Source organism: Mixophyes fleayi, chromosome 10 (genome assembly GCF_038048845.1).
Source record: "Mixophyes fleayi isolate aMixFle1 chromosome 10, aMixFle1.hap1, whole genome shotgun sequence".
Classification (NCBI taxonomy): Eukaryota; Metazoa; Chordata; class Amphibia; order Anura; family Limnodynastidae; genus Mixophyes; species Mixophyes fleayi.
The window spans coordinates 8,144,906-8,160,487 of record NC_134411.1 but is presented as its reverse complement, the minus strand read 5'-3'; the positions used below and the strand labels follow the sequence as shown (position 1 = coordinate 8,160,487).

General features: G+C 39.5%; 1 protein-coding gene across 1 annotated transcript in view; it reads right to left on the bottom strand.

Annotated features, from left to right (window-relative positions):
- Positions 1-15,582, bottom strand: part of LOC142103401 (synaptotagmin-2-like) — a 75,764-nt gene that overhangs the window by 20,174 nt on the left and 40,008 nt on the right. Inside the window, exons 3-5 of the mRNA XM_075187464.1 lie at positions 6,928-6,984; positions 2,046-2,213; positions 639-751 (exon numbers count right to left, since the gene is read on the bottom strand). Of these exons, the coding sequence (XP_075043565.1) occupies positions 639-751; positions 2,046-2,213; positions 6,928-6,984 (338 nt within the window). The remainder of the gene's footprint in view (positions 1-638; positions 752-2,045; positions 2,214-6,927; positions 6,985-15,582) is intronic.

The window sequence follows — 15,582 nt, the reverse complement described above, 5'->3', positions numbered from 1 at the left end:
GCTCGTAACAACTATGACTGAAAGTCCAAACCTCAGGCGATTCATGCGCACACATTAGACACGTTTTAAAAAAAAAAAAAAAAAAAAAAAAAAAAAAAAGACAGGTAACGACTTTTCACAGGTGTATAATTATGCAAACAGATCCAATACACAGCTATAGAAAATATAGGTATGTGCTTTTCTTGTAGACTGTGGAGACACTGGTGTATAATTAGGCAAGCAGACATATGCAACAGACAGCTTCTATTGATTTTCCGTTACAAACACTCAATTGACTGACATGCAGACAACGCACCATGTGGGAAAGCTATAAACATCAGAAATTTCCATACACATGCCTCCAAAAGGAGTCACAATTTGAGCAACCATCGTCAGTTGGTCATGGAATTTGTCGTGAATTCATACACACTACATGATCGGAAAGGTGATTGGAACAAGATTATTAAACAGTGCGACCAATCTTATGACCCGACAATCGGGACGGCTTTTGATCATGTGATTCTACAAATTTAATCAACACCTGACTGAAAAGTCGTATGTCAGGTGATTGGCAGGATTATTAGATGGAAAATCTCCAGTCTGCTCCTAGCCTTAACCAACATTGATTAAAGTAGTAGAAATAACAAAGATTAACTTGCCTTTGAGTTCTGCTCCTCCCTTGCTGTCTCTAAGAAGCCAGGAGATAAACTTTTCACCAGAATATTTCCTTCAGTTTTCTTTTCAATATTCGTACCATTGATTAACTTCTTGTCTGCAAATTACAACAGTTACATTATAATAATTTATTCACCTGCTTGTTTTCAGGCATGAACAAGCAAACAGTTACCCAAAGAACCAAGGCCATGGCATCAGCATTTCCATTTAGTATCTAAAGAGAATTAACCAGATAAGCATATAGTGTAGATAATTTGTTATGAAATGTGTATAATGAACCTTTCCCCACATTCCTGTTCATTGTTTATCCACCTTTGTGAGAGCTCCCAGCCATTAGCTCCTATAATACACGTATAATAGGCTCAAAATAGGTGCGCGCTATATAAACACTTCCATTTAGGCACTCCCTGAGTGTAGTGGGCAAATAATCGGCACATGCCTATGACTTCAGGTGCTCTCTATTTAAAACACAGACTGTTGCCTAAGCAAGCGATTGCATTGCTTTTGTTGTGCTTGAGCTGAAATCTGCCTGACCTTCCGATACTGAACCGCCTTGTTGTTGACTCCAATTGTTTCCTTGTGACATTGATCCCAACTTCTTATACGTTTCTAAACCATGGCTTGTATATTGTTTACAATGTCTGTCACATCCCTCAATCTAGACAGCAGCTGCCTAAGGAAGTCCGTTCTGGCCACTGCAGCCTATGGGTTCCTCGCAGTGAACCCAATTACTCCCTCGTGTGGTCTGCTGGTAAAAACCAGGTGTCCCTCCCATTAGACACTACACCCAGTGGCGCACGCAGGGGGGGGTTTTTGAGTCTCCAGAAACCCCCCCTGTGCTAACTAAATGGCCACTATAGCGGCACTGTCCTATACAGCAGCCGCGGCGCTGACAAAGAAGCGTCCGTGGCGGTGCTGTAGTGTATACACCACCGCCGCGGACGCTTCTTTGACAGCGCCGCAGCTGCTGTATAGGACAGTGCCGCCTAAACGGAGCTGCTGCGCAGTAGCTCTCGTGCGGGTTGGGATTTTTTGGGTTTTTTTGGGGTCGACAATCCTCCGTGCGCCCCTGACACCTCAGATCTAAGCAGCACAGTGAGCCATTACGTTTAACCTTTCCTGAAATGTAACTGTTTTGATCCAACTACCATTGCAGTAAAGAAACCCTTTCAATGCTCATCATCATTTATTTATAAGGCAACTCATTACATCATGGCCTCATTATCTTGCAGACCTCTGCACCATGCCTATTGTCTCTTACTACCCCCTGTCATATTTTGCAGTGCGCATGGGTTGCAGTTAAGAAAAGAGTTCCAGTATGAGCATCCAAATTTTAAAAGACCATATTTCAATATTCTGATATTTTTCACTGACGGGAAGTTCCTACTTACTTTTCACAATAGAGGATGCTTTATACTTATAATACTGGTGCATTTTACATGCCAAAACAATCAGTGCAATCAAGAACAATGCTAAGGCAAAGAACAAAAGACTGTATTTCACAGTTGTCGAAAATGGCAGAAGTATCTGGAAGGCTGCAAATGGCAAGACCATTGTTCCTAAACAGAGAAAAGAAGAATTAGATCAGAGGTTTTACAGTAAATATATAATACAATTAACCTCTTCTAATTCAAAGCTTATATTCATTGAAACACTGAACTGGTTGGTAATTTGTTCTGCTGATAAAGTGACGGTTAAAACCGGATTTGTTTCTATAAGCGACGCAACCATCTCCTTTGTATTTATTTGAAACAAAATGTATCCTATCTTATTTCTTTATTAAATTAAATAAGTGCATTGATATGACATATTTATTGGGGTTTAATCAAAAGTTAGTTGGTGGCATCAACTTTAATGCGTTAATAGTTTCACATTGGACGCGATTCATTAAAGAAAGTGAAGTAAAAAAATTGAGTAAATAGTCTCCTGGACAAAACCATGTTACAATGCAAAGGTTGCAAATTAGTTTTTCTATTTTGCATTTAAGTTACATACTGTCTGTTTTTTCATGTAGCACTCAGTTTAATAATGGCATTAAGTATTGTTTGTTTTAGCAATTGGTCTTCACAAGTTATAGACCATGGATCCTCAATACTTTTTATTCATAATTGGGATTTGTACATAAACCCCAGCATTTATCACTGTATTTTCTAATGTTAGTGGATATCTGTAAGCGATTGTTTGAGATCAAGGCATGCTTCCGCTAGATCATTATCCTTTCACACACGGTACTGGATATTTATTTTTAAATTTACTGACTTAGCCATCATTACTTTTCTAAATAGCTTTTAATACAAATGCATCTTACATAATGTTAACCCATATACTAGTTCCAGTGTTATTAAAATCACATAAATGACGTGTTTGTTTGGACGGGTAAACCTTGTTTTTACTGTGATGTATGCTATGGTCACGGCTTCTGCTGGACACTGCCTCAGGTAAATATTCCTCTACATAGCTCAGCTGGGACCATGAAAAGAGATCCCCTACTGATCTGAGGAGTGACATAAGCTTTCATGTACCCATTCTGCATGGTGCCTATGTAGCCTTATAAGGCTCACCTCTTTTATTTTTATACCAAGCCTGGCCAACCTGTGTCTCTCCATGTGTTGTGAAACTACAAGTCCCAGCATGCCCGCCAGCTGGGGCTTGTAGTTTCACAACACTTGGAGTCACAGGTTGGCCAGGCCTGCACTGTACACTTTATGGGGGACCTGCTGTGCCTCTGCTTTGACACATTCAGAAAAAGACAAAAAAAGAAATATACCACCGCACTAAGTGCTAATATACATATCCAGACTAATATTAAATTGCTGATTTAATAATATATATAGCTGGATTGGTGCACCTCTGCATGTAAAACATTGAGATTAAGGATGCATGTGTTAGAAGAAAACATGCCTAACAAGGGCACTCTGTAATGATCATTTTATTTAAAATATACCTTTTATTTATGTAATCTAAAATATAGTGTTCCAGGAATAAGCCTAAATATAGTAGGCAGCGAAATATTAAAAAGAGAAAGTATTGAAAATTAAAGATTTAAAATAAAGATGTTAATAAGATGGCAGATTATGCCATGCCTGCTGTGTGTTTTATTATTTGAGGATATATTCCATTAATTAACAATTCTCACGTATTATCCAAGTCAGTCAGTATATAGATTGGGATTATTTATCATCAAGGTTTATATTCAACACCTTCGTCACTGTTTATAATATGTTGTTACATATATTCAAGATTTATTCATCAATAATTGCCATACACAATAATATTGACAATATAATTATATGTTTGTTTCAGAGGATTAGTTGATAAGAATCAATTGGGTTACTTAGTGCAGTAATTAGTAGATTGTCATTTATTTCATGACAATCATATTAGTCTGGTATCATTCATATAATGGAGCTGCTAGAGATTGTTATCATCAGTTGATACTATGTTCTCAGAAACGTTGTAGTCTGAGAGACTCCAATCCTCTTATTTCATATGTTGTTTAACCTATATAAGGTATTGTTGAATATGTAATCAGATTAATAGCATGGTGTGATCCAAGTTCCTTTAATGATAATCCCCTGACTAGTTGGATTCTCTGTCCAATACATCCCTGTTATAACGGGATTAATACCCCTTGATAATTGGACCTGTGCTGTCTCAAGGCATATGGCTCAATACATCCCCACTATAACGGGATTAGTGTCTCTCCGATAATTAGATTATTATAATTGTGAGGCATATAGTAGCTACGTGAGGCATCTAAACAACACAGCGAGGCGAACGCCGACGCGCGTTTCGCTACTCGCTTTAACTTAGGCAAAAGGTTTTTTGCCTAAGTTAAAGCGAGTAGCGAAACGCGCGTCGGCGTTCGCCTCGCTGTGTTGTTTAGATGCCTCACGTAGCTACTATATGCCTCACAATTATAATAATCTAATTATCGGAGAGACACTAATCCCGTTATAGTGGGGATGTATTGAGCCATATGCCTTGAGACAGCACAGGTCCAATTATCAAGGGGTATTAATCCCGTTATAACAGGGATGTATTGGACAGAGAATCCAACTAGTCAGGGGATTATCATTAAAGGAACTTGGATCACACCATGCTATTAATCTGATTACATATTCAACAATACCTTATATAGGTTAAACAACATATGAAATAAGAGGATTGGAGTCTCTCAGACTACAACGTTTCTGAGAACATAGTATCAACTGATGATAACAATCTCTAGCAGCTCCATTATATGAATGATACCAGACTAATATGATTGTCATGAAATAAATGACAATCTACTAATTACTGCACTAAGTAACCCAATTGATTCTTATCAACTAATCCTCTGAAACAAACATATAATTATATTGTCAATATTATTGTGTATGGCAATTATTGATGAATAAATCTTGAATATATGTAACAACATATTATAAACAGTGACGAAGGTGTTGAATATAAACCTTGATGATAAATAATCCCAATCTATATACTGACTGACTTGGATAATACGTGAGAATTGTTAATTAATGGAATATATCCTCAAATAATAAAACACACAGCAGGCATGGCATAATCTGCCATCTTATTAACATCTTTATTTTAAATCTTTAATTTTCAATACTTTCTCTTTTTAATATTTCGCTGCCTACTATATTTAGGCTTATTCCTGGAACACTATATTTTAGATTACATAAATAAAAGGTATATTTTAAATAAAATGATCATTACAGAGTGCCCTTGTTAGGCATGTTTTCTTCTAACACATTCAGAAAAAGATAGATGGCAACTGTAGGCCTTGTAATCAATCATCATCATCTCTTATTTATACGATAATCAATGATAGCTAATGTTACTATAAGCTCCTTTCTGAAATCCTCTCATCTGCTTTACTGAGTTTCGGCACTTTTTTAATAGACTCTACCAGCTGTGTAATGCCTCTGCTATTGGCTCAACACATACAAGAGTTAGGCAAGGCTATTTGAATTTAGCACGACCAAAAGATTAAACATGAATCTTTACCATCATGAAGATTAGACCGCAGTTAAATCAAGCTGAATACATTATTATTGGTGTAATAAAATAAAAAAGTCACAGCCTACACAAAAATTATAATACTCTTCTTTTCCAGTAGGATTAGAATTAATTGCAGATCCTCAAATACTACCCAGGATCAACAAAAAGCTCCCAAGTGACTTCCAACATCAAAGCATCGTATTGGTACGATCATGCAACAAGACAGCAGAAGATCATTTAACAGCACAGAAAAAGATACTATAATATCTGGTTTGAGGTTTCCCTGAAATAATTATGAATTCTATCACATTATTAGGCAAGTGTTTTTTGGCACGCTAGTTTTCTTTTTGTTTTTACAAAAATCAAAATGTCATTTGAGCTCGTATCCCTCTTTGGGTGATGGTCATTTCTACATTGAAAATACCACAATTAACCATAGAAATTATGATTGTTCTCATTCTCCACAGAAGAGTCAAATAGCCATTGATATTTATTGTTATTTATTATACACACTGAGCACTATGTTGTTGTTTTTCCTTTTGAGCGCCAGTGGAGAATTTTAGAAGTATTGGTGTAACACAGTGGATTCCAAACTTTTTCAGTTCAAGGCACCCCTGGGGTCTCCAAAAATTTTTCAAGGCACCCCTAAGTCAAAATAATTACCAAGTAGTCCCCCGCCTTGCTTACCAATGGCCCTGGCTGAGGCACCCTTGTGAGATTTCCAAGGCACCCCAGGGAGCCTAGGCGCACAGTTTGGGAACCACTGCTGTAATACAAGAGAAGAAACCAGTAATTCACCTTTAAGAATCCTCCGTCACCCATTAAGAGGATTTGTCACTATATTTCACATTTATTGAACGGTTTACACTATTATGTTTTACCTTTTCTTGGTCTCTCGAATTTGACCCTAATAAAATGCTTAGTGACAGGGTGTTTAGAGTCAGGACTTACTAGTGTACTTATATAAAAATATTTAAAAAAAAAAAAAAAGTTTAAATTCTTTTGTTTTACATTAATTTACAGTATTCTTGTATTTTGTACTCTCTTCCCTTAGGTTCAAAAGGAAATAGAACAAATGAAATGCTGGAGAGAGAGGGGAAAAAAAAAAAAAAAAAAGTTGGGCTGTGTCTGGGGGAAAAAGAATAAACCAGCAGATGTATATTGCATGGGAGCTTACTAACGTTATGCCGAATAGTGTAACAAGTATTTGTTATATCTTTTAATGAGCTTTCCAACATTCATGGGGAAGGAAATGAGTATTACCGTTAACAGAGGGTGTCCAGTTCTGACGGAGATCGCGCAACCAACCCCAAATTACACCTACAGACAAAGAACGAAGATATTTAATAAAATAGGATATTTTAAACAATAAGCCCTATAACATTTTGTATGGTGTCAACAGAACCAAATTTGATACATTTAAAATCTGGATAAACGCTTAACGTGTTTATGATCATAATGAGAGCTACATCAGAAGCTTCAAATATTTGAAATTACAATATAATACAAATTTGGCTTAATGATAAGAGAACGAAAATAACAAATCTTTTAAAATTTTATAGCCTAGTCTTAACTCGGACGGGGCTATAGTCTTCCAGGGGCTGAATCTTTGGTCTATTACAGAAATTCTATAAAAAGAAGGGCAGAACCTGCAAATTGGAGAGTGTAGATATGAAAAAAAACAAATAAAAAAAACACCAAACAACAACAACAACTGTCCTGGTGAATATCCACCTCGTTCTACATTTGGTCATGAAATGTTGCACGCTTCTCTGGTGGCCTTAAATATCCCCAGACCTACCCAAAGTACACCGTACAGTATCACGAATGGACTTTCCTTGTCTCCGCTCTATTCATAGACAAGTGGAAATTTACAAATACATTGTGGAATGGCATTTCACAGAGTCATGTAGCAGAGCTCACAGAATGTTTCACTATTACTTCATCCCTCTGTGGATATGCCTGTTCCAAGTCAAAACTTGATGTGTTCAAAATTTCTCAGCATCATTGCTACGCTCTAAGAAAGCGTTTTACTTTGAATGCTGGAGTCAGTGTCAACTATCTCTCCGACCCTCAGTCTACAAGAACTTTAGGATGGCAGAGGGGCATCAGATACTTGTAGAGAAAGAATACTGGAGTCAAGAAAATAATTATTGCACATGAATTTAGGTAATTTCTTTATACACGTTTATTATTTTGAAATTGGGTTAATAAACCAGCTAAGGCTCATCTGGATTGCCTAATTGCAGCTCACAAGGAACCTAGAAAGTGTGTATTCACATGCAACTGGAGCACCAGGATAGGAAGAGACAGACTGCAACTAGACAGACCTACTGCTAAGGAGAAGCATGGAGCCAAGTGTGCAGGTAGGTGCAGGAGCCAGGGTAACAGGTGACCAAGTTGTCAGAACACTGGCTAGTATTTACCAGTAGTATGCTACTACTCATGTACTGTTTCTAATACAAAAGGAAGTGCAGTTACATGCAAATAAGGTTATAAATTAAGATGGATAAATTAACTAACAAAGATTGCATCCAACCAAGTGTGTCAATAATAGAATGAGTGCCATTATATTTTGCCATCAATATCTGAAAACAGAACAAGTCACAGCAAGAATATTCCAAACCAGTTATCTTGAGATCAGCATTGAAAAGGTTGATTTCACTACATTGCCAGATTTATTAGTTCAGTTGATAAAGAATCTTGGTAAAATTGGTATGTGTAGCTATTATTACCAAGGAGCATAACGGTTTATGGTTGAAACTGGGTATTAAAACTTTAGTTTGAAAATAAACTTTTTAAAATTGGCAATAGCCTCATTATGGGTTTATAAAACAATTAACTTTGATTAACTTTGATATTATTTAATGGTATGAGTTATGCTTAGATAAAAATTCCAGAACGTGCAGGAGAAACAACTCATCACCAAAATTATGTATCTCTATGAACCTGGAATACTGGACCTTGCACTAAGCTGACAAAATAACTAATATTATACTGTATGCCTTTCCCCATCTCATTGTGCATTCACCTACAAGTAACTCCAACTTCCTGACCATGACCTTATCTGTGTGGAGTTTGTATGTTCTCCCAGTGCTTGCGTGGGTTTCCTCCGGGTGCTCTGGTTTCCTCCCACACTCCAAAAACATACTGGTAGATTAATTGGCTGCTAACAAATTGACCCTAGTCTATGTGTGTTAGGGAATTTAGACTGTAAGCCCCATTGGGGCAGGGACTGATGTGAGTGAGTTCTCTGTACAGCGCTGCGGAATCAGGAGCACTATATAAATAAATGTGATGATAATGATGAAGTGGCTTTGGTCCATGATTAACAAGAGGAATAGTCTACAAAACTAGTACTCTGTAGTAATTTTTCAACCTCTACAAGTAAAAAAGGTCACGTGGGAAGAAATAATAAGAAAATAAGCTACAAATACAAACACGGTTTGTAAATCTCAAAGAAACCACCAGTTCTTGATGTAAGGATTAAATGGAAAAAAAAGATACTTACTGATAAATGTGGTGATATGGCTAAAAAAACTGAAAAAAAAGCTAACATTCCATACACCACTGTCACGGGCACTAGGAGTCTTTGCCCAGGATATCACCAGATGATAGACTTACCAGAGTAATATAGCTGGTATAATGGTTCTCTGGTAGCAGGGTGACAACGGAACAGGAGAAACAGCAGATGGTGAGAGAATGCTCAAGGAAAGTCTATGACTAGCAGCAACTGGTAATGAGTAGATGAATGTACACGAGGATCCAGATGGACAAGGAAACGTGAGGAGAGTCAGTGGTCTGCGTATAGCAAGTTGTACCACTGCTATAGTGAAGGAATGGAATCCAGGTGAAGGTAGGTAACGGGGAAGTCAGTGGTCTGCGTGTAGCAAGTTGTACCACTGTCTATAGTGAAGTAATGGAATCCAGGTGAAGGTAGGTAACGGGGAAGTCAGTGGTCTGCGTGTAGCAAGTTGTACCACTGCTATGTGAGAGGATACTTGAAACTGGTGTCACAGGGAACAGGAGTCAGTGGTCTGCGTCAGCAAGTTGTACCACTGCTATATATATGTGAGGAGGGGCACGAGGAGATGAATGTAAAGCAGAGTATACACGGGGCACACAGAACTTGATCCCACGATGATATCCACAATACAACAATAACTGACCAGCGCTGCTAGAAGTATACAAAGTCTCAATAGCAATCCAGGCAATAGAAAACAAAGTCAATGGTAACAATAGCTTCAGTGGATAGGAGTCTCCGGAGAAGAACACGACTCAGTCCAGATGGATATGCAATACAAAAGCAAAGTCAATGGAAAGTATGCATACCGCGGTTCAGGAGAGCAGGCTGTCAGAGCGACGTGCAGGGATACCTGAAGGCTGAAGGCCGGCAGGAGGAGAGACAACTGGAGGGTGGAAGCAGTAATCAGGTTGGCGCAGCGCACGGCAGGTAATCCAGAATCAAAGAAGCAATACTCAGGAAGCAGTAGTAAGTGAAACTGGAAACATGATGAACACGGGAGAGTTGAGGCGGTCTGGTATCCAGTAGTAGTGGTAACGGAGGCAGCGGAGAGCTGACACGATAAACACAGGAGAGTTGAGACAATCAGGAACTCTGAAGTAGTAACGGAAGCAGCGGATAGGAATCAGCTGAGTGCAGGCACGATGAACACAGGAGAGTTGAAGTGGTCTGGCACTCTGTAGTAGTAACGGAGGCAGCCAGGGCCGGTGCCAGGGTCCTCGGCGCCCTAGGCACAATGTAAAAATCCGCCCCCCCTCCCCCCGGCACAATGTAACAAAATCCACCCCCCACCCTTCCCCGGAACAATGTGAAAAACTCCGCCCCCCCCACACAATGTAAAAAACTCCCCCCGTCTCTCCTTACCTTGGCGCTGCTCCTCTCTGCCGGGTCCCATCCCTCACTGACACTGTCGGGCCGTGATGATGATGTCACGCCCAACAGTCAGTGAGTGGAGCGGAGGAGACAGAGCGCCCCATCAGCTGTTGGAGGGGAGGGCGGTGGTGTTGATCCATAGCCCCTCCCCCTCCCTGTGGATCGATCTCAAGCTGTGCGGTGGCCATTTAAGGTATACTCAGCGGTCGACGCACAGTTTTAAACTATTATAGTCATTGTTTTTTTAATTTTGAGGCGCCCTGCAGAGTCCGGCGCCCTAGGCGACTGCCTAACCTTGCCTAATGGGAGCACCGGGCCTGGAGGCAGCGGATAGGAATCAGCTGAGTGCAGGCACGATGAACACAGGAGAGTTGAAGTGGTCTGGCAACCACAATAGCAGTAAACAGGAATCAGCAGAAGCTGAATACACGAGGAACACAGGAACACCTTCAGAGGCTCATGGGGAATGAGACTCCAAGATCAGGCAACCAGGTAATGATCACAGGTGGTTTAAATAGGGAGGGTTGCCTGATCATCCAATCAATTAAAAGCAACAGGTATTGAAGGCTTGATAAGGGCTGCACATGCGCAGACCCTCAGGATGGCGGACGGCCACGGTTCCTGAACACACGGGAAATGGCACTCACAGTCCGGTGAGTGACAACCACCTGCAGTGACAAGACTGAGACTATGGACACTTTTTGCTAGTAGTGGTCCTGCTACTACTGTTATACGTACTAGAATGCCCATTGCAAAAGAGTATGCCCAACATGGTCATGCATCTTCTATAACTTCCCATGCACCACCTTCTCACACTGAGTGTGGATCCAAAACAGCCCCATCAGCATGAAAAGAACACAGAGACTGAACAACAACTTGTGCACTTACAGAATCCTGAGGAGTGTCTAAGGGTGTCCATGAGTGCTATATGCTAGTCTGACATTTAAAGTTCTGACACTATAATTATAGAACAACCTTCTTCCAAATTGTCTAAACCATTTGGAAATGTGAGAATAAGTAGTAATGATGATGATGATGATTTAGACATAGAAATTGAGGATGCTACTTTGGAACTTGCTAATGTGCAAGAGGATGAGGGGTATAAATGTGCATCTGAAAATGATGAATGAAGCATGTATAGCCTTGGGGATGCCATCATAAATAGGGGTAGGGCTATTGAACATCTAGTCAACCCTCCCCCCCCTCCCCCACTGTTACATCATTTGCAGCGTTAATTCAAGTAGTTTATCTAACGGTGGAAAATCACGTATAGCAACAAGCAGTCCAGCATCAGCTAGCAGCAGAATAGATAGATACTATCTTCACTGCAACACCTCATCATCATCCTCCTTATTAGTACATAGTCCAGCATCCAATTTCTAAATGCAAACGGACGGTATGACAGCCTACATCCTGTTTCACAGAGGCTTTCTAAAGCCATGACAGCTCTGTTAGCATTGGATGTACGCCCAATTTTCACCATCAATGTATTAGATTTTTAGAAGATTAGTGGAGATCATGAACCCACGCTACCAAACTCCATCTCGATTCCATTTCACCCTCGGCTACACTGGGAGGTTAAACAAAAAGTCATTCAGTCCTTTGAAAATGCCATTGTACTGACTATCCACTTAACTATGGATAGGTGGGCAAGCACTACTGGTCAAACAAAGACTACAAGACCGTGACTGCTCACTGGGTAGGTGTATCGCCACCAGAAGCAGCAGCACCTGCATTATAATCATTTTCATCCTCTCTGCATAGTAGTGCTAGCACACAATGTCAGGTCATTCACAGGCAAGCTACTCTTTGTATCGCTGGCTTCACTAAGAAACATACCATTGTCAATCAGTTGGAAAAACTCAGAAATGCAATAGTGAAATGGCTCACCCTGCTAAAACTCTCCTCAGGATTCCTCAGTGCTGTTAATGGAGCAAATATTGTGTGTGTGTATTATAACTGGGTATAATTTAAAGCATGCTTTGCACACTCAATAAGCTTGGCGATACATAATTTCTTTAAAAGGTGTCTGACCTAAGGAGATGCTGTCTATGGCCCATGAAATTTCTGGGCATTTTTAGTATTCAGCTGCTGCAAAAAATATCTGCAATGCCATCAAATGAAGCAAGAGGTAGTAACAAGGTGGAATTCCACACTTTAAATGCTTTAGAAACTAGAGAAACAGCAATAAGCCATCAAGACCTACACATCACACCATGAGATAAGGATAGGGGAGATATGTTTCCTTACTTCAGGACACTGGAGAATCTCTTCAGTTTTAAGCAAGCTACTCAAACCATTTGAAATTGTAACAAATTAAGCGAGTTCAGACAATGCCAGCCAGAGTCAAGTCATATCCCTAATGAAACTACTGGAAAAGCAGCTAGAAAAGGAGGAGATGAAATTAAGCGATTCTGCCAAGTATGTTAGCCATCCAGATCAAGTTATTTATTCGCTTTGCCATCTTAAAACCCAAGGGTTTGCAGCCCTTGATCCTAGGTTTAAGTTATATGCCATGTCATTCTTTCCAACTGTAATGAGCCGTGGCAATCCATGGCTCGCTTCCTCTGGCTGTGTCCTGGCTATCATAGCAACAACCGGGACGTCACTTCCATCCTGATCAGTCTATGCCTTTTTAATCAGCGCAGTGTCACAGCAACACTGAGCAGCCGGGCAGCCGGACGAGTGCGCATTAGGTACATAATAATCATGCGGGCCAATTAATTATTCATTACTTATTCACTTATTATAATGCCCCTCTCCCTTCTTCTCTGATTGGCAACTTAAGGCAGGGAGGGCTTGGCTCCCCTACTGGTTAGAGCGTCTCTTTGAGGAATTACTGTCCTGCTCTGTCTTTTGTTCTGTGGATTCTGTAGAACTCTGGATTAACCCTTCGTTGTGACCCTTGGCTTGTTAGTTGGACCCATGCTCATTTGCTGATTGCCCTGATTTCTGGATCTGTTAGTTGGATATTCCTGTTTGCTGCTAGCCCTGACCTTATTACCTGTCCCAGATCATCATGTCTGCTACAGCACCCTGGCCCCAGCTTTTTCCTGACTACCCACTATCATCCAGATTCCTTCCGCATACCTTCCCCTGTGGTATTGTTCATAAACTTGCACTAAATTAGAGTCAAGATCTGGGGGCATCCAAGTACCTGTGAGCGCATCAAGCTCTACGGGAAAGGCGTCTGATAAAGGCGAAGATGTCTACAACTAGTTTTGCAAGTTTATGATGAAAGCCATTAGCCCAACACCAACTGACACAAATCTTCGCCATAACAAATGGCTCCTTTTGAGCAATCTATTGGCTCAGGTCGTACATGACATGTCCCCTGCTTCAGCTGCTTCTAAAAATGCTACTGACAGAAAAACAAAAACTTAACTTTTCTAAGAGTAACATTGATGAGGAGTCAACATAGTGCACCAAAGTGAAAGATTATTATGACATCAAGTCAGACTTAAAAGAAATGTCCAAATATATTTACATGTCTAACACATCTCAAGCTGATACACATTGTAATAGTAGAATGGTGGAGGATTGCTTTAAACATTATCATTAAATTAGCAACTCAGACAGTTCATTTGAATTCTAGGAGAAAGAAATGCAAATTGAAACCCCTTGTATAAACTAGCTATGGTGTACTAAAGCTGCCCACCACCCAGTGTGTACTAGGAAAGAGTGTTTGGCTCAGTCAGGAACATTATGAGCGATTGCTGGAGGCCAATTCCCCAAAATGTTGAAAAACTAGTGTTCATCAAAATGAACTATACATTGTATGAGGAATAAGGATGTTGATACCAATTACAAACATAATCTATAACATTAGATTCCAGTAGGGATGAAGTAATAATGTGTGATGACATTGACAGTGGTGATGATGAGGATGATGACATTGTAAACATTGAAGAAAATGATCACTCTTACCCTAATGCTCATGAGTAAATTGTTAAAATCCATATCTATTAACATTGAGAATTAGAAATAAGTTGGTGGTTTTTCTACACCATTTAACTTCTGGGTGCAGCCCATCTTTGTCTATCTACATGTCTAAAATGTTTATTAATGCTAATGCTATCCCTCTAATGAGCTTTTATTACTGCCTTTCTACAATGTGTTTGCTGTCTAACATTGAAAATATTGTATTTGTGGTTTTTCTCCCACCATTTTACTTCTGGGTGAGGCCCACCTTGGTGTATCTTCTTTTCTAAAATGACCATGCTGTCAGCCAGTGCTCTGGCACCATGTTTCACGGAGATTGTATCTCATTATGCGCCATGTTTTGTGCTGCTGTGTCACTATTTTTAGCTAGCCAGCTCACTGCAGCTTTTTTTCCAATCTTGGTGAAAATATTGACAGTTGTGAGGTGGTCATTGCAAAATAGACAATAAATATTATATTAATACTAAAGTAGAAAGAAAAACCAGCCCAAAATTACATCATTTTACAGTTTAATAATTTTTAATGAAATCCAGATCCAAAACCAAAACACAAAGATGGTTTTAGAACCAAAACATGGGGATCTGTGCAGATCTGTAGTTAATTTATATATATAATTTATTTTTTTACACTGAAGTGTTTTATTTAAAATTTTCCTTGGTGTACTACAGGTTCCCCAAGTGCCAGCATACCTGCAGTACATCAGGGACAAAATGTTTTTTTACGACAAAATTATTATTAACGTGTCGAAGTCAGCAAATTGGATAAAGTCATTTCAATTAAAATCGAGCAAACTTGGTTGTCTTTGTTTGAAAAGATGCGTACGGTACGCTACGTCGTGAAAGGGCGTACGCAGCTGCAACACGTGGCAACAACAGTATTTAGTCTCTTACATACATTCGCACAAACACGCACACTTGTAAAATAGTACACATTAATGGTAGTTGCAACACATAGTCAGTTATGTCGAAATATAGTAGTATTTATGTGTAATATTATAAGTTATATGCATATCAGTAAAAAAATATGGTACACGTTGAAGGAATCATGTGTGGTGTCATACTAATCCCCTTCACATTTGC